General features: G+C 43.6%; 1 protein-coding gene across 1 annotated transcript; it reads left to right on the top strand.

Moving 5' to 3' along the window:
* The first annotated feature begins 11,437 nt into the window (after positions 1-11,437).
* LOC129341901 (beta-1,4-galactosyltransferase galt-1-like) lies at positions 11,438-12,733 on the top strand. The gene has a single exon (XM_054997259.1). The coding sequence runs from the start codon at positions 11,438-11,440 to the stop codon at positions 12,731-12,733; it is 1,296 nt and encodes a 431-aa protein (XP_054853234.1).
* Positions 12,734-20,195: the final 7,462 nt, after the last annotated feature.

Below are 20,195 nucleotides of genomic sequence, written 5' to 3' on the forward strand. Positions count from 1 at the left end.
TTGTATAATTTTAATCACAGGTCCTATCTTGTTTTTTAAAAAAGCAAATTCTCTGAGGTCACTTTGTTCAGGTAATCATTAACAGTTATTACTGCAAAACGTCAAAACAATTCACATTAAAGGATGGAGGATGGAATTTTTAGCAAGACATCTTTACCTCTTATGTAAGAAAAAATAGTTGCCTTTCTGTGTTCCTTGATTACTACTAGTAGAATATACCCTTAAATTTATTTATTTGGTGTAACATAATAGACTTTGTCCTAGATGGCCAAGGCTAGCCCAATCTCATCAGCCCTGGTTTGTATTTGTAGAGGCAGGTAATGGCAAACCACCTCTGAAGTCACTTGCCTTGGAAATAATAACAACTGTGCTTATATACCATTCCTCCAGGTAGATTAGTGCCCCATTCAGAGCAGTGAACAAAATCAGTGTTGTTAACCCAGGGTCACCTGCTGAGCTCAGGGAGGTAGTGGCATTCAAACCAGCAGAGTGCTGATTTGCAGCCTAACCACAATGTTACTGCAGCTGTGACTTGATGCTACTTTATACTAGAGATGGAAAAAAACAAACATGATGTTTGTTGTTCATTGCCATCCACGAACAGGGACTCATGAACAACCAAGAACATGGCCCTGTTCACGAACAAGTTTGTGGTTGGCTGTTCGTGGGGGCCAGCAGGCTCTCCTCCAGCCATCATCCAAGTTTGGTCAAGAGCCCTATTGCACCAGTTTCAGAAACCTGACCTGAGCAGGCACCAGGAAAGGTACCAATAATAAATAGCTTGGCCCAGAGCCTGACAGCAGCCCTGGAACTTGAAGGGGTAGATCCCTACCACACCACTCCCAGAAACCTTACCTGAGCAGGCAGCAGGAAAGGTACCAATAATAAATAGCTTGGCCCAGAGCCTGACAGCAGCCCTGGAACTTGAAGGGGTAGATCCCTACCACACCACACACAAAGAAAATTCAAGCTCCAATGCACTCTCACTATCATAATGCCAGAAGTAATTGTCTCTCCCTCTCCACTGTCTGCAAAGTCAGAGCTGGGAGCCCCCCTCCCCCTGGTCTTGCTCCCTTGTAACAAATTTGGAGCTCCACACTTGAAAGGAAGACCTGCCTATCAAGCTAAATTGGGCTTAGATTGGGGTTTCCAGGGCAACAGCAGGAGTTCAGACAGAGTTCAGACAATGCCTGCCTAAGTTGCCAAGGGAATTGATTGCAGGTGCCAGACGGCCTGGCTTGACGAACAGCACTGAACGAGGCTTGCAACGACCACCAGTTCATTTAGAATGGGGCCTCACAAACAGCTTGTTCGCGAACAGCAGATTGGGCTGTTCGTGGCTTTTCTTTTTGTTTGTATTGCTGTTCATGCCCATCTCTACTTTATACACATGCAACATAACAGAAGATTTTCTCCACCTGAGGATAAAAGTGGTTACAGGATCCAACTTGGATGGGAATCATAGGATCCAGTTGTGGGAGAAAATTTTGATCCCCATGTTTGCTACGTGGCCTTTGTTAATCTGACTTGAATGAGAGTCTCTAGTCTAGTCCCAGATCCCTTAACGCTGCAATGTACAGCCTTGAGAGTTACCTGACGTTTACAACTGTGCTACCTGATTGAAAATAAGTGCAGAAGTTGTGTAGGAATGTCCTTACTTGGCTAAAGTAATCCATATTTTTAATGTCTGATTAAACATATTTTCTGAGAAGGCTGCAGTTTCAAAAGAAGATGGGAAAGAGGTGCTTAACCTATTCCATAGCTGATTCGTGAAGCGTGTGAAGAAATGGCAGTTGGGAAGGGATGGAGGGAAAAGACAGAACTTTTATAAACGCACCCCTGAAAACATGAACATGCATGTTCAGACTGACATGGGAATTAATTTGCTTATTTGTGCAGGCAGGGAGAAGAGGGCTCTTTTACCTAATGAGGTGGCGGCTGTGAGGAGCGTGCTTCAGTAGGAAAAGGACAACAAGAACAAATCTAAAAGTTTAAAGAGAAATATGGAGTTTATTGAGGAATTAGGTACAATATTAGATGAGGTAAGGAACCTATCCTTAATAGTAGATATTAGTGTTAGCAGTCTTCCAGTGGAGATGGGGATCCCATGCTCTCAACCTCCGTCCCTCTGACACCACTCACCTGGCTGGCAGGGGGGAAAGACATGGGAACGGCCTCCTGGGCATGAGTGACATGAGTGACATCATTGCACCACTGCCCAAGAGTTAGGGTTGCTATCCCCCTGCCCGGGGCGGGGGATCCCCGATTCCCCCCATGCCCACTTACCTGGCTGGCAGGGGGCGCACTCCCTGGGGTGACCCCTCCCGCGGTGCGCCCCTTGGTACAGGGTAAGCTCCCACGTTGTGAGAGTGGGTGGCGGTGGCAAGAGCAGGCACGGCTGTGGCCGCCACCGCCCCTGTGTAGCCCGCACCGGCAGGGACAAGGGGCGCGGCTGTGGCAGCGGCGAGAGAGAGAGCTGCCCGCTGTCTCTGCCCCTCCCTGGCGCACATGATGTCATCATGCCCTTTGACCCTGCGTGATGATGATGTCACTTTGTGCGCATGTGGTCGCAACAGCAGGAGCACTGACAGGATAGGAGCCAGCCTCCCAGTCTCCTGCTGGGAGACTTAAGGGACCTGGCAACCCTACCAAGAGTGCTCCCATGCTTCACAGCAGGCGATTTAGTCCCCAAACAGGCTGAATCAGGGCCTGCTGCAAAGTGCACACATGTCATTTCCTGAAGGAAGCAAAGTTAAAGTGCCACCCCCTCCCCCCCAACTGGGAAGGTAAAGGGACCTGGCAACCCTAGTAGATATTAAAACAAAGCACAAGAAAATAGCATATTTCCTAACAATACCCAGAAAATATCAAGCAGAGCTATTCCAATTTGGAGCAGGAGCTCTGTTAAGCTAGGAGTGGGGAAATGGGGAACAGGACGGAGGAAAAGCGAGTGTCCTAACTAGCAGATAGAAGCAACATGCCATTTCTCTGTCTGGTACAGTATACGTTGAGAAATAGATGGGGGGCAAAAGATTATACCTTTCCTGTTCTGCGTAGAAATCAGGAGGAAGGAGAGATCCAGTGGATCGGAGCTTGTTGCAGTCCACATGGAAGCCCAGAGAAGATTCAAGTCTAGAGCCAGGACAGATATACTGTTTTGGGCCCATAGGATAACATGGATCCTCTTCGGAACACAAAAGGTTGTACAGACCATAAAAGAACAACGTGAGAATTTGGCAACTTATCTGGAGAAAACTGTAGGCTTGAGAGGAATAGCTGGGAAGGGGCAACATGATGAGAACTTTCTGATTGAATTGTAACATAAAGTTACAAAATGGAGGGGGTATCTCTGAGTCATATGTAAATAAGGGCCGTGAGGCAATGGGAGGTTTGCCCTGGAGTTTCCCACCTGCTATTGAGCACTTAAAGAACTTAACATTCAGATTGCATTAATGGTCAATGATTGTATGTCACGTAAAGGATAGTCTGGGGAGAGGCATCTTTGTCTCCCAGCCCAGGTATGCGGTATTAACCCTCTTCATTTTCTCCTGCAAAAAGGCTCACAGCTGTCGTGCTACAAAATTGCTGCTGCCACGCCCCTCTTGAGACGTAGAACCTGGTGATTGCTCCCCATGTTCTGTGCTTTCCTTGTGTGGAGTGGGGACTGTTCACAGTGTTCCACATGCAGTAGATACATTTTGGCTGGGAGTAAGGCAGGGTTCCAGGTCCCCTTATCTTCCCAGTGGTAGTAAAAGGGACCTGGAACTTACCTTTGATAAGCTCCTCTCTCACGCACTCCCAGTGGGCACAGTGACATCACGTCTGGAAGTGACATCATCATGGCCGGTGGAAGACATGCTCCAGCACTTCATAGGGGCCAATGCCCTGTGAAGCACAGCAGTGTGCCTGCCGCCAAGCGTGATGGCATGGCTTGAGGAAGTGAAGTCGTTGTGTGCTGGTCCAGGAGGTTTTCTGCTTCCTGGGTACGGTCCCCAGGCTTTCCCCCCTGCCAGCCAGGTGAGTGGCAGTGAGGGACAGAGGCTGGCAGCCCTAGAGTAGGGACTGTGTAGATGAAAATGGGGGTGCACTGACAACTCTTTGAACCAATGGGAAATGGAGCCCCTTGCGATATTACAGTAAAAAGGCATATTGTCTCTCTAGGGATCTGTTGAGAGGTAGTGGGTCTACTGCCTAACAAATATTTCTTTTAATCTCCCCCATTACTCTTCTTGTACATTTATGAATAAAGCAAATAACTACCATTGCCTGCTTGGAAGAGGGAAGAAGCAGGACACATTTCAAAAACTGGATTCCTTGAACTACTTGGTTTTTCAGGTAGGAGCTAGGAATCTTCAATTCTGTTCTCTGGGGTATAATTTCCTGGTGTGTTATTAGAAGGGGGATCCTGATGGTGTCTTTTTGATTTCTTTCCACTGTACTGATAATTTGGTTAGTGGCAACATAACATTATACTGTAGCTAAGGGAAGGGGGGAGGGAAGGCGGCACGATATAGCCTGATCTCGTCAGACCTTGGAAGCTAAGCAGGGTTGGTAGTTGGATGGGAGAGCACCTAGGAAGACTCTGCAGAGGAAGTCACTGGCAAACCACCTCTGTTTCTCATTTGCCTAGGAAGCCCCTTGCTTGGGGTCACAATGACGATAATAACAACAACATTCAATTTATATACCGCCCTTCAGGACGATTCCCCACGGGTTCGCGCGTGTGCTCCCCAGACTGCGTGATGATGTCGTCACGCAGCAAAAGCTGGGCCCATTGGCCAGTGGGCGGCTGGGGCAGCGCGTGGAGGCTGCCCGCACTCCGCACGCCGCCCCGACCGCCTGCCATGCCTGGCCTGCGGCTGCTGCACCCAGCTGGGGGCGTGTGGCGGCGGAGGTGGCGCAGGGCTGGCTGGCTGTAGCAGCCATGGGCCAGGCACACCAGTTCTGTGGTGCACACCTCCGCCCCCAGCACCCCCTCCGGCGCCCCCTCCAGCACTCCATCACCTGTGGCACCCGCCTCACCGCCTCAATGGTAGCACCAGACCTGCTTGTGTAGCTTGCTGGAATATTTCAAACAAGGTCATGGACAGCAAAGAAGTAAGGTGGAGAAGTAGCAGCTTCTGGGGAGAGTAGCTATTTCCAGATGATCATTAAAAAGGCCAACATTTGCATAAATGTTGCATGTGCAAAGCTACATGCAGTTTGCAGCCAGGTGGGCTGACCTGTCAGGTAGGATTGCCAGGTCCCTCAGGGCCCAAACCAGGCGACAGGGGGCTATGCGGGGCACGTGGGGAGGGGGGGGAGAACTAGTGTTGGTACTAATTTTCATGAAATCAGCCCGTGCATGGGCCTTTGCTTCCTTGTTGCGCAGGGAATGATGTCATTCCCGGTGTGAAAAAGAAATCCTCCAGAGCACGAGTCTGCTCCCAAGCTCCCAGTCCCATTCTTTGCACACACACTGCACACACTCTGCTGTGGCCAGGTAAGCAGTGGTGGAGGGCAGGGAATGGGATCCCTACTGTCAGGTGAGTGGAAAGGAGGCTGGGATTCCCGTCCCCAGGTTGTCTTGTGTGTTCCCTGCTTGTACCCTTCTAAACCCATCGACTTCAGTGGAGTTAGAAGTGTGCAGCTCTACTAAACTCTGGTCACATCAGATCATATGCTGTTCAGGTATAGGCCATTCGACAGTATTTCCAAAAATTATTCACTTTTGTCTGCTAATTGATTCAGACAGAACCTAACAGGACTTTTCTTGAGTCAGGGGCTAATTGGAGCTGAATGCTAGGTTTTGTTTTCGTTCTTTTTCTTTTTAAAGCAAAGGCATGCAATTAAAATAAACAAATAAAGCAATACATTAAAAAGAAATTCCCAGCGCTTTGAAATACAAAATAAACAAATCTCAACTTTAAAATACCCTGAGAACAAAGGATGTGAAAGACGAGTTCATCATAACGGATGATAGATCAACCATCAGTTGTATTGTCGAAGGCTTTCACGGCTGGAGAACGATGGTTGTTGTGGGTTTTCCGGGCTGTATTGCCGTGGTCTTGGCATTGTAGTTCCTGATGTTTCGCCAGCAGCTGTGGCTGGCATCTTCAGAGGTGTAGCACCAAAAGACAGAGCACGTGGTTTTCCACTGCCTGCCTCTGTAACCCTGGTCTTTGTTGAAAGTCTCCCATCCAAGGCTGACCCTGCTTAGCTTCTGAGAGCTGATAAAATTGGACATGCATTGGCTTTCCAGGTCAGGGCAAGTCTTGAGATACCAAAGTGAAATAAAAATTTATACATAATTGCTATAATTTAAATAGAAATACAGCTCGCCATAGGGCCATCTCTATCTGGGACAGCAGGCAATGCTCAGCCCCCTTAGTGACAACCTGCCACTCAAACATTTACAAGTTTCTGCAATAAAAATTCATGTGTACGTGCCCACATACAAACACACGTCTGCACACACAACTACAACTACAGCCAATTTTACAGGACAGAAGCAGAACTCAGACATTTCAGAGGACTGTCTTTTGAAAAAGAGGACATCTGGCCTAAGTAGGGGTCAGGTGTGCAGAAGAAGAAACACTTTAAACTGCCACTGTCTCTGCCTAAGTCTTTTTGCATTACTTTGTTCGGATGGCGAATAAAGTAAAATTAACAAAGTAAAACTTTCCAGAAGGACACGCTAACAGGGATGTCTCTATTTTCCATAATTTCTGCAGATCTTTTTTTAAATTTTTTTTTATAACTATAAACTATTAAACTATATACAATCAAGAATTTACAGTCATACAAGAAGTTAATGTTAAAATCTGTTAATAAATACATACATCAGATTTAATAAACACATAACATGTCATAATAAGTAACAATTGAATGCATATTAGAGCAATTTAAAGGGTTATACCTAAGCATCTATCTGAACAAATAAATGGAGAAAGTACTTGTAAATTCTAACATAGACCACGTTTGACCTCTGTATCACCCTATCCCATTTAATTAATAAGTACACCGTGAGAACTAATCTGAAATTATTTGTGGCCTTTCTGGACTTAAAGGGAGCATTTGACTCAGTTAACAAGGATCTTCTTTGGACCAAATTAGATCAATTAAATATGGACAAAAGACTTCTTATGCTTATTAAGAAATTATATACCTCAAACACCTGCCAGATTAAGTGCTCATTAGCAGGCACACTGACTCCAAAGATTCCTGTTGACAGGGGTGTCAAACAAGGTTGTATTTTAGCTCCCTTTTTATTTAATCTTTTTCTCAGTGACCTTGCTGGACACCTCTCTGATGCTGACTGTCATAGCCCAAAACTTGGTGTGACCCACGTGCCTCTGCTTCTATACGCTGATGATACAGTTTTGATGTCTTGCTCTAGAATTATCTTAAGACACTTGCTGACTCGCTGTATCGACTTCTTTGCTAAAAACAAGCTTCAGCTTAACTATGACAAGTCAAAAGTCATAGTCTTCTCTAAAACTTGGAGACCATATAAATGGGCCATGGATGGGAAGGAGATAGAACAACTTAAATATTACAAATACCTAGGTATCTATTTTCAATATAATGCGACTTGGTCCACCCACCGCAAGTCTGCAGCGAAGACAGCTGACATTAGTACTTCAGCTATAGCACTTTTTTTTTCTCCAGAGGTAATCAATTTATACCAGCTGCTTCCAAAATTTTTAAGTCCAAAGTGATTCCACAGCTATTGTATGGCATTCCGATTTGGATTAGGGCCTTTGACCGGGTCATTGAACATGTCCAATCTAAATTTCTGCGAAAAATCCTGGGCCTACCGAAGTGTGTTCCATATGCAGTTATTTGCTTAGAAACTGGCTTAGTTTTAGTGGAAACGAGGGCATGGCTTATGACATTTAAATACTGGCTACGGTTACATTATAATTCTGACCCTGGGAGCTTTACATATCAAATGCTTTCAGAGTCCAATGTGTCAAACTGTTCAGCATATATCATGGAAAAAATGGAAGGCATGGGTATATCTGTGGACTCACTGTCTATGTTAACATCAAATGCGGCATTTCATCAAATTAAGAGTAGGTTGCTAGATATCGAGCGCCAGAAGTTATATAGCCTGGCTACTAAAACCTGCTCTCCCCTGAGCTTTGAAGTCCCCCTCACTGTAGGGAGGATGGCTCCATATTTATCCTCCCTGCAGGTGCCCCAACTTCATAGAGCATTTTCTTTGGCCAGGTGCAATGCCATGCCTTCGGCCATTCTACATGGCAGATTTAACAGGATAGACTATTCAGCTAGATGCTGTTTATGTGAACAAAAATGTGTCGAGTCAGTTACTCATGTCCTTTTGCACTGTCATTTGTACGCTGGTATACATCAAACATACTTAAAAGCTGTCTTAACTAGTATGATGGATTGTTCTGACTCGCTCAAAGTCTATAGACTGTTGAACGATTCCCTTCATGGTGTAACCGAGAAGGTGGCTGAGTTTCTCCATTCTGCCTTGAAGTTGCGTCAAAGGATATCACGGAGTTAAGCTCTAAATGTATTTTTGTATTTGTAATACAGCATTCTTTTAACTTTGTTCTTTCTTTTTTGTAAGTGGATAACTTGAATTGCTGCTATATGCCAATAAAGGCTAACTTGACTTGAAATTCTAACATATTAAATTGACAGATTACTTATATATTTGCATATGTATGAAAGAGTTTAAGATCAGGTAAGGAACTATTATTTTCGAGGTATTCAAAGAAAGGAAACCATTTCTCAAGAAAGTTGGTTGTTCTTGGAAAATTTTCTATTTGGTAAATTTTATCATATAGCTTTCCTGATATATAATGGTCCCAGATTTTTTTGTGCCAGTTATCAATTGAGGGTGTAGACCTGGATTTCCAAAAGGTAGCTATTGTGCTCTTTGCGGCTACAAGTAGGGTGGCTATTAGGTCTCTTCTTATTGTTGAAATTTGGTCTTGGTATTTGTCCCATTGGTCCAATAGAATCATTTCTGGCATCAGGGGGATTTCATATCCTGTTATTTTCTGAATTTCCTTTAGCACTGCTTTCCAAAATGATTCAATATGTTTACATCTCCACCAACAATGGGCAAAGTTCCCTTCCTCCCCACAATTTTTCCAGCAGTTAGGTGGAGATGTGGAAGAGATCTGGGAAAGTTCCTTTGGTGTTATATACCATCTGTTAATTAATTTATAGGTTTGTATTTTGGTAACAATAGATTTTGAAGTATTAATGTTGGACGACCATATTCAGTTCCATCTATCAGTGGATTTTTCATTAAAGATCTTTAATTGACAGCATTCAAGATGCGAGGTGGTGTCGGAGTGAGAATCAAGCTCTACCAGTTTCTACATGATGCTTCTAACGGCTGCTATGAGTTTGCACTGGCTTACTTTGAAGTTTTTTGGTTTTATTATTTTTAAGTTCCATTGTTCATTCTACTTTTATGGTTTGTAATGCTATTCCTCTTCAAACAGAACAAATAAAAATAAAGCCAGAAGGCTTTTGTTCAGTGACATTCAAAATATCAATCTGAAAATCCAACAACAGAAAATATATACGAAGACCTTTTGACTCTGCCAAGTTCCTGTTGGTGTAAGATTCAAAGGAGTCACCCTTTGAGTATCTTTCCATTTGCAACATTTTCTAATCTTGTCATACTTTTTCCTCCTCCTGCTTTCCTACCTCCTTACTCCAGATCAGCCCTGACCTGTAGCCTGCACACCATCCTCTTCACCCACCTTCCAGGATCCTCATGTAGCTCTCAGCTTCTAAGGAAGAGGTGCCATGGATCCTCTGAGTACTGTTCTAGTCATGACATGTTGCAATATAGTCTATATCCTAGATGGTTTGAGTACACAAATCCTTATTGCAACTTTGTTGCATTCGCAATACCAGAATGCTCCTAGAGTAATATAATGTACATATCTACAAGCACCAAATGCAGGTACAATCTACGGTCATACAATAAAATTATTTTAATACCATGTTACATTGTGTGCCACTAGTTCACAGTGCCCTAGCTTCTTTTCAGTATTTCAGTGGATTTTTTTACAAATGTTATTTATTTACAGTGTTTATATTCCACCTTTCGCCTGATCAGTATCTCAAAGCAGAATCCAGACAAACCATGCACGCTACTTGTTAGATTTACCAATCTAACCATCAGATTGTTTGATTAAGAAACAATGTGGAAGCAAAGAGTTAAATCTCTTCCTTAGTAGTTTGGCCCTGATCCATCACCTCCCTCAACAGCTAGCTGTTTTAAAGTACAAACTGAATAATGTGGTGTTCAATAACAAGTCCCCAATATACTGTTACTCCTAGAATCTGCAATCTTCATCACTCCCATCTTAAATGGAAATCCTGATTTAGCAGGTTGGCCAACTGGCTAGGAAAATATGGCCTTGCCTGTTCCTCTCCCTTTCACAGAGGTTTAATATGTGGGTAACTTTTGTGGGATAGAGATAAGGATGATTTGCTGCATATAAATTCCTGGTTGGAAGGGGAATAAGTTTTGGTTCAAATATTATGAAACCTGTTAAAAAGATAAAGATGGAGGACATATGTGCATAAAGCACTGTTGGTGTGAAGGGTGATCTGGTTTCTATTGCCACCCTGTGAGTGCATGTTTGCTTTGATTTATTATGTCAAAACAGTCACTTCCTCCCTATAGTCTAGTTCAAAGCTTGGCTGCCAACCAACCTCTGTAGTTTAAGTATAAGCGGTAGCTTCTCTGGTTGCGAGAAGGCTATAAAACCTTCATTCCTGAGGGGTTTACTCTGGGGCAATAGAGAATGTCACGGTGTCCCTGGAAGGTTAACAGATCTATTCTCTTTAAGGTTTGTTATTTTTATTCTTTTGTTTCAAATATACAGAGGAAGGATAACCTGCAACTGCTAAAAGAATCCATTGATGAATCTCAGCTTCAGGTTAGTTGGGCATCTGATGAAGCTGCAGTTCTAAAATGTACGAAAAGCTTTCAGTGTGATGGACAACTGTGCAAACTGAGAGCCAAACTAGACGAGACAATTATATGAATCTATGCAAGTGGCCAGATTCTTTTTTTCCCTCACTTCAGTGTCCGCAGACCATATCATCAAGTCTCCATTGCAGAGTGGTGATTCTGTTTTGCTTTCGCTTCCCTCTTCCTGTACAGAAAGGCAATAGGGGACAGGGGACGGTTTAAGCATCAGGAGGGTAAGGGGACCTGGCCGCATAACACCTCTTCCTTAATTATCCAATAAGTTATGTATTTTTAAAAATCCATGTTCAAGTCATGCCTTTTTTTCAATTGCTCTTCTAAAAACTGCACTCAGAGTATATCTTGGAGTTAATAACAGCCCCAATATTTCATCCCTGATGCTGTGTTGTATTTTTCCATCTATTTACAGAGCAACGGTCTGATATATACCATTTTTGGGCAGTTACAAAAGAACCAGAGATGACTTGCTGTTGGACAAAATCAGTTCTGATGGTCACCATTTGCAGTGCCATCTTCATGTCAATAATGACCCTTTCCTTCCTCCAGAATACAAAATTCTCTTTCATGCCAACAGCGAAGAATAGCATTTGCCGAGGGATTCCTACTGATAACACCATCACACCATTAAAAGATAACAGAACTTTCATCATCGCTCCATACTTTGACCACAGAAAGAACAAAGTGACACGAGTGATTGCAATAGTCCACCACAATGATGTCAAGGAACTATATTGCTGGTTCTGCCACCCATCCAGTGGTGATGTGAATATCTCCAAGTCTAAAATAGATGTCCATTCTGATAGATTTGACTTCCCATATTTTGTCATGGACTTGCACTGTCCGGAACCGGAAGACTGGGAACCACGCTGTGTGTCAATACACTGGTCTTCTTATGGTGATATCAATCATCTGCCACTTTTTGAAATAAAAAACCGTGAACCTGAAGGTTCTCCAGTGGAATTCACAGTGTGCATCTCCACCATGTTTGGAGAGTACAACAACATCCTGCAGTTTGTGCAGAGCATGGAGATGTATAGAATCCTCGGGGTGGGCAGAGTGGTGATCTACAAGAACAGCTGCAGCCCACTGATGGAAAAAGTGCTGGGTTTTTATATTGCAGAAGGAGTTGTTGAGATCATCCCCTGGCCCATTGATTCATACCTCAAGGTCTCTTCTTATTGGCATCATTCAATGGATCCCAAGGACATTGGTTACTATGGGCAAATCACAGCCTTGAATGACTGCGTCTATCGCAACATGTACAAGAGCAAATATGTGCTGCTAAATGATGTGGATGAAATTATTCTACCAATAAAATATAAAGACTGGAAAACAATGATGCAGAACCTTCAGGAGCAACATCCTGGTGCTGCCGTTTTCCTCTTTGAAAATCACATATTTCCTAAAACTGTATTTACACCCACTGATATGTTCAACATCTCCTCTTGGAGCGCAGTGCCTGGAGTTAATATACTGAGTCACGTCATTCAGGAACCTGATAGGAAAAATTTCTTCAATGCTCGGAAAATGATAGTTGACCCAAGGAAAGTGGTTCAGACATCTGTCCACTCCATTCTCCATGCATATGGGGACAACATTTATGTCTCAATGGATGTTGCCCTTGTGTATCATTGCCGAGTTCCCCTACAAGCAAATCTGCCTAGAGAATCACTCATTAAAGACACAACACTCTGGAGATACAACGTTTCACTAATTGGGAATGTCAGCAAAGTTCTCCAACAAATCACTTTGTAAGCAAATGAGGGAGGTCAAACTGGTGGCTGTGGTAGTTGCTGGACAATTTTGTGAAGTGGATGGAAGGAGGACCAAACACTGTGCCTTTCTCAGGTTTCAGAGGGGAACAATCTCAGGGTCAGAGAGACAGAAAGGTCAGGGATCTGTTTATCCTTGTTTCTACAACTGTGCTGCTAGCCTATGAAATGGTGATTGTATTCTCAGGGGCTTCCTTTTGGTGACACCTCATCTTCCTCTTTTTGTCACACTCTCCTTCTCCATCGTGCCGCCTTGAGTGCAGAACATGCCATCCTGCCATTTTCTGGCATCTTTAGACTAGTTAGCTAGTGAGAGATCTATTCTATCCTGTATGGAGTTCCAATGATAAAAGAACTCATTTCTTTTCTAAAGCTTAACCATGAAACACGAATGTCTCTCTCTAGAGCACAGGCATACATACTTCCACTGCATGCTATGCAACTCTGCCATTAATGGAGCTATGAGAGATAATGGAGATAAGAGAAGTGGAAAGGGAGATGCTGAGGGCAGTCATTTAGGGATTTCCATTACAGTCAGTGAGTGTTTGAACTTTCAGGACCCCTTTTGCAGTTGTCGTGTTTCACCTTCAGGGGATGGCTGAAGAAAGCAGGAAACTGATAATGCCCCACTTCTTTGTACCCCAAACGAATGCCTTCATTTTTGCTCCTTGTCTCAGCTGTGCTTTATGAATATTATGGTTTTGCCAGCTTAACTATACCAGCGCAGTGAGCTCAGCGTATCTTTGGATTCTACCAACACAAATAATTCCATCGTTATCCAGCAGGAACAACACAGACCTGTTAGTTAATCCAGCTGACTGCTTAGTGTGAATGGATCGGACCATCAGAATATAGATTAAAATGACACCTGGCACCCTTTTGAGAAGAAAGCAGACCTTCTGCATTGGCCTTGTTTTGTATTTGAGTGGTATTCATCCTGTACCTCTCAGTTGCTTTCAGTATCATGGCCCATGGCCTCCTCCTGGTTCCCCTGGCTAATTTAGAACCAACAAGCTCAGCACTGCCCCGGTCTCATTTCTTCCTGGCAGGCTGGTGCGAGAAGGTGGTGCTCGGGAACTGCTGTTCAGCCTCATGCCCCACTGGCTAATAATGGACTACCACAAGGTTTGATTTTGTCCCAGATGCTTTTTGACATGCAACCAGCTGGGATGATCATTTTTAGCTTCAGAGCACGATACTATCAGTATGCAGACAACACCCAGCTCCATCAAAATCAGGGGAGGCAATGGAAATGTTAAATTAATATTTACCAGAAACAGTGAAGGACTCGGTGAGGGTTTGAAAGGCTGTATATGAATAAACTAATCAAGTATTCAAATGGTCCTCCTCCTCCACATGAAATTTTATTCCATTGCGATGCAGCCCTGGTGAAACCTGGAGATCACGTAGCAAATGCTGACATGTTCTCCCCTCCCCGATTTTAACTTGACAACAATTCTGAGAGATACCTACATGGGGGAGGGGGGCAGGAAATGGCCCAAGGTCAACAAGTGAACATCATGGAATTTGAACTCATCTCCCAGTTCCTCATTCAAATGCGTTGAATTCAGTAAAATTGTCACTAATCCCTCCCCAGCAGAAGGAAAAAGTAAGATAGGCAGCCTCTCATTTTCCACTGAAATACTTCTCATTGACAGGAGTCAAAATGAGGGAGGAGAAATCTAGCTTCTCAAGTTTCCATTATCTAACATTCAATGATTCTTAGGGTTGCTATATGTTTGTATTGATTGACTCCAGATTTCTTGGTGGTATTGTTACTGTTGTTGTTATTGCTCTATTTTATATTTTTTATGGTCAATAAACCACTTTAAATATGATGTTTTTCTTTAGAGGCACCATAGAAATACCTTAACTATCTTACCAGAAGGAAATTCTCATCTGCTTCTGCATGAGACTTCTTTCAGTTTTTTTAGTGGTATACAAAATCTGGAAAGTCCAACAGCAATACAAAACTGAAAAGAAGATCCTTATAGTTATCTAGTTTTGGAAAATCTCTGTTGTGTGGGGTGGACATAAGGAAAAACTTGGTTAGGACGTAGAGTCACCAGTTCCTACTGCAGCAGTCTGTTGCCCATGCACACTAGACAAAACAGTGGGACATAAAAAGGGAGGGAACCAACATCACAGATGCCATGGTGTAACTTCTGGGTGACTGTCCATGATGCTCTAGGAACATTCCCAATTTCTGTAGTCTTTACCATAAAGTTTAGGGGGATTCCTAGAGTGGCACAGGGGAGTAGGAGCTGCTGTGTTGCTCACCCATAGGTGACATCATAGTATCAGCAATGCTCCCCCTCCCCAGGCTCTGCCCCCTAAAGCTCTCGGGGTTTGCAGGAATAAGACTGTCAACCTTAGGAGTAGGACAAAAGTGGGAGGAGGATGGAGTATACTTGGTGTAAACCTTCTGCTTCACCCCAATCATCGAGAAGAGCCAGTTATTGCTGTTATAAGTGGTCACAGAGCCACTGTTGCTTCACCACTCAGTGAACAGAAAGATTTTATTTAATTATGGGAGAGCAACTGAGAGTTATTAAGTGAAGTGTTGCTAACAAGAAAATGTTGGGCCCTTCTCTCAGCTCCTGAAGGGGTCTGGAAGCTGGATCAAGAGAAGTAGAAAAATATCCTAGCACTGCCATTGTTAATGTAGAATGCACATGTATATCATTCTTCTTCTGAGGACAATCCTTTCCTACCAGCTATAGGAATTTCAAATAAGAGCGTGGGAGGGAGATGGGCCCTACGCCACAATGTGGCTCCACAGCAGACTAGTTTCTCGACTACTTATCTTCATCACTAGACAGTTGTACTTCTCTACAAAACAACAGATAGAACACAGCTCATCCTCAGACAACCCCTCAGCTCTTTCTCCCCAAGCTACCTCCTCACTCTATCCCTCAAAGGGCTTCACCCTGTCCTAGGTAGGGAATTTGCCAGCCCTCTTACTCTCCTGATACTAGGAATCACCTCACAGACATTCTCCAGACACTTCTGGCCACATTCATATCTCATAGAAGTTATCAAAGGGCATGAATATTTATGGTTGTGTACTCAAATCCTGGCTTTGGGGAAAAATATATGGGGGGGGGGACTGACAGGCTCTGTCAGTTTCACCTCCCCTTCTGGGAGATGAAGGTAAGATAAACAACCTCTCTGTGGGCTCTAGAGAGCTAACATTGCATCTCCCTTCACTTGAGTGTCCTCATGTAAGAGATCTTCTGTAGAGAGACAGTATATGGGATAAGGGCTGGGAAAAGGTGAAATTCAAGTTGAAGTCTAGCAACTGGAGGCCAACGTCAGTAGTAGGGGTGTGCACCCGAAAAATATTCAGGTTTCCCACTTCAGGTTTACCCGAAGCAGGAAAAAGCTTCAGAATAAACCCTGAAATCCGAAGTGGCATGCCGCCCCCCACCCCACTTACCTGGTCAGGCTCCAGCTGGCCTTCCCTGCTGCCGCCACGGCCAGCATGGCTGGCCGGTAGACAGGGCCTTCTCAGCTGCTGCTGTGGCCAGTGCAGCTGGCCAGCAGAGAGGACCTTCCCTGAGAATTATGAATGCTTTGGGAAGCTTTGCTTTGGGATTTCTGAATTGAGGCCAGCATTCGGAAATAACAAAGCTTTCCGAATCAGGTCTGATTCTGGTATTTTACCCGAATCGGATACCCGAAGCGCACATCCCTAGTCAATAGTATAAATCCCTCATTTCCTGTGGCAAAACACAGACATGCAGGGTCTTTTACCATAGTTATGTCTATTATTCATTGGCTAGAAAAAAGGATAAGGGGTGCCCACAATGTGATATCATGGTCGAGATGGGGCATTGCACAAAGAACATTTATTACCCACATTTCCATGTACCGCAAAAGCACTATATAAAGTGGAAAGGAAAGGGACTCAAGTGGGTTGTTGTTGGAGACGATGCTTTCTCTGTAACAAGAAAATTGTATCTTTCTTTTCCCTCTTTGCCTCTTCTAGGACTAACCACTCTGGTTCTTTCTCCATGAATGTCTTTTTTCTTGCCACTTGGTCTGCAGTGTGGCAAGGAAAAAGCTTTTCCGAGGACTGTGTATGTCTGTGGAAGAGGATTTCTATATGCATTATTCATCAAATAATCTATACTTCCAGGAACCCAGGATGCAGAAAAGTTTGGCCTGTGGACCTGTCTCTTCACTTCCAACAAGGACCACCCAAAAAGTATGTGAAAGGTGAACAGGCAGTTAGATTGAATAGCCTGTTTTATGTCAGCCAGGAAGCTTTTCTGAGAAGTGAGGAAATGAAGGAGCTACCAAGACTGCTCTACCATCCACATTTAAAGCATAACAACAGTCTTTTAAGGTGGGTTACTGTAAGAAACAGTGACTTGTCAAAGATCAGACAACAATTTTTGCAAGTCCTTCAATTCACCACCTATTTCCACTTGATGCCATAATTATTCTACCATGCAGTATGTTTTTCAAGAGTGTGCAGAGAACCCTATATGGCAGAGCTGTCACCTGCAACATGTCTTCTCAGTGTGAGGACCAAGAAGAGACATATGTCAGGGATTTACACTGTAGCTATGATAATATAGTCTACCCGAGAGAGAAGAGAGGCAGAGGACTACGTAGAGGCCGATCAACAACACGAGGAGTAGGGTTGCAAGGTGCCTGCTATGGGTGGGGGAACTCCCATCCCCACCCTCCACTGCCTGCCCTCATTCCAGTGAGAAGCAGGAAAAAAACAAGGGTGGGAAACAACCTCTTGGACTCTTTGACATGAGGAAGACAAATGAATTCAAAGTTTTAGAGACAGGAAAGTAACTAATCAATCACAAACACTCACCACTACAATTAGGGTGGTCTTTATGGGTCTTGGGGATGGCTAGAGCTGCCAGCCCTCTGTGGAGGTGGTGGATCCCCTGTTCCCAGTCTCTACCCCATGCTGCCGCTCACTTGGCAGAAGGGAGGAAAGGCCCTGTAGAGCAGACCCAGGAGGCAAGAAGCCTCCATCCTGAGCCAGCTCACAGCAGGCATGTGCCCCACAGCAGTGGGCATGCTCCTGCCCTTCACAGGGGCCAAAATTGGCTCCTGCAAAGAGAGAACCTGCTCGCCGCCAGGCACAATGACATCACTTCCAGAAGTGATGTCATCACGCCTACTGGGAGAAGATCACTGAGGTCAGTGCCAGATCCTCCTGCCACCCCACTAGGAGGTTAAGAGGGGCTGGCATATTCAAGTGTTTGGATATATCAATATAGCACATGGAATAAAGAAAAAAAATTAAAAGAGGTGGCATGTCTCGACATCAGTAACAATCATATCACCACCTCAATCATAAAGCAGGTCCATTAAAGGCCATGCAGAAGGTAAAGAAAAAGACAGTGGCCATTCAGCAGTACTACTGAGACATATTCAAGTGTTTGGATATATCAATATAGCACATGGAATAGAGAAAAAAAATTAAAAGAGGTGGCATGTCTCGACATCAGTAATAATCATATCACCACCTCAATCATAATGCAGGTCCATTAAAGGCCATGCAGAAGGTAAAGAAAAAGACAGTGGCCATTCAGCAGTACTACTGAGACCAACGCACACCTGCAGGGGCCACATCAGCTACACATAAAACACAGGTATGGGTCATCTTGAGGTAGGGGCCAAGGATGCAATGTTCAAAAGTGTCTCCTAGGCTCAATTAATAATTTCTAATAATTAGTAAATAAAAACAGGGGGGTCATCTCTTACCAGGATGAAAAATCTTGCTTCTTTTGCTGTAGTTAATTTATTTGAAGACATTCATGTTTAAAATTGGCCATCAGCTAGTTAATAAAGCTGAGCAGGATAGAAAATAGAAAAAATTACGGAGGTAGATAAAAGGGGTGCTATAGTAACATTATATATATTAAATAAAAAAGAGTATTATCAGGAGGTGAATAGACAATTAGGATCTTTGAGCATCTGTAGGGTCATTGAAGATTTAAATTGCACCATTTCAAAGATCCTATATAATTGGAAATTTTCTTGCAGATTCATGCAGGAACCACTTGTGATGTACGCTTCCTTTAAAAAATCAAACATATGTTACGTGCATAACAGTGACTAACAAAAATACATTTCCTATAACAGCTAATTACATTATATTTTGTGTTCCACTAAATAACATAGTCTTTCCACTATTAAATGTCATTGTATGAGAAATCTAATTGTTGAGAAAGTGCTCCACTGTTAGACATCATTGAAACTGTTCTAGCAGGGTGGAAATGCAGCCATCAAAATGAATATTTTACCTCAAATCCTGTTCCTCAAGAAAGTTTGCCCTTGGGGCAAAACTGTCTTAGCTAGGTAGAATTGCAGTGCTCAAAATGGATATTTTACTGTTCCTATTTTATAAATTTACCTTTTATATTCATTAGTTCAGGAGGGCGGACTAAAAATCTAATATAATAAATAAATAAATAATAAATAAATAATATTGAGAGAAAGGACCTATTAGTTATACAACACAAATGAGGTAATAGTAAAGGTGCAAGCTCCTGTGCAAGCGCCGAGTCATTACTGACCTATGGGGGGATGTTGCATCATGACGTTTTCTTGGCAGACTTTTTGTTACGGGGTGGTTTGCCATTGCCTTCCCCAGTCCTCTACACTTTACTCCCAGGAAACTGGGTACTCATTTTATCAACCTTGGAAGGATGGAAGGCTGAGTCAACCTTGAGCCGGCTACTTGAACCCAGCTTCCACCAGGATCGAACTCAGGTTGCGAGCAGAGCTTGGGCTGCAGAACTGCCGCTTACCACTCTGCGGCACGGGGCTCTTATAACACAAATTAAGTATGCTTATTTAACATGTTCAGTTTGCATGTTTGTAATTTGCATACATTTTGGAGGAAAGAGCATAGCTTCTGCATTGTGCTTGTCCTCTGAACACAATTCAAACGATCACCCTGTACTCCATGACAGTTTGTTGAACTGAACCCTAGCAATCACATGGCAACCCTTACATGGTTTTCTCTCCCCCATCTTATCCTTACATAACCCTACGAGATGAGTTGGGTTGAGAGAAAGAGCACACAACTGACCCAAGGTCATGGCTAAGTGACAATCGGAAACTAAGGCTGCAATTGTTAGAACATTTTCCTGGGCATAAACCCATGAAATAAAATGAAACCAGTCTGACCTGCTTTGGATTGCTCCTCATGTCTCTTCAGACTGAGGGCCAAGCTACAAGTGACAAACGGCGTGATCAAGTGGTGCGCAAGTGGAGCACAAGGGAACAGGGAGGAATACACGTGAGTCTGTTCACCTGCCGTTCAAGTGTCGTTCGTCACTTGTAGCTTGGCCCTTAGTCAGATATTCTACACTACACTAAAGATACACTACACTAAAGATACAGATATTCTACCACTACACTAAAGTTACCTGGATATCACTGGTGAACTAAAACAACAGAAA

This window comes from Eublepharis macularius, chromosome 14 (genome assembly GCF_028583425.1).
Source record: "Eublepharis macularius isolate TG4126 chromosome 14, MPM_Emac_v1.0, whole genome shotgun sequence".
Taxonomy (NCBI): Eukaryota; Metazoa; Chordata; class Lepidosauria; order Squamata; family Eublepharidae; genus Eublepharis; species Eublepharis macularius.

Bases quoted from the DNA above. Each gene is read 5' to 3' on its own strand.
- LOC129341901 (XM_054997259.1), top strand. From the start codon at position 11,438: ATGACTTGCTGTTGGACAAAATCAGTTCTGATGGTCACCATTTGCAGT.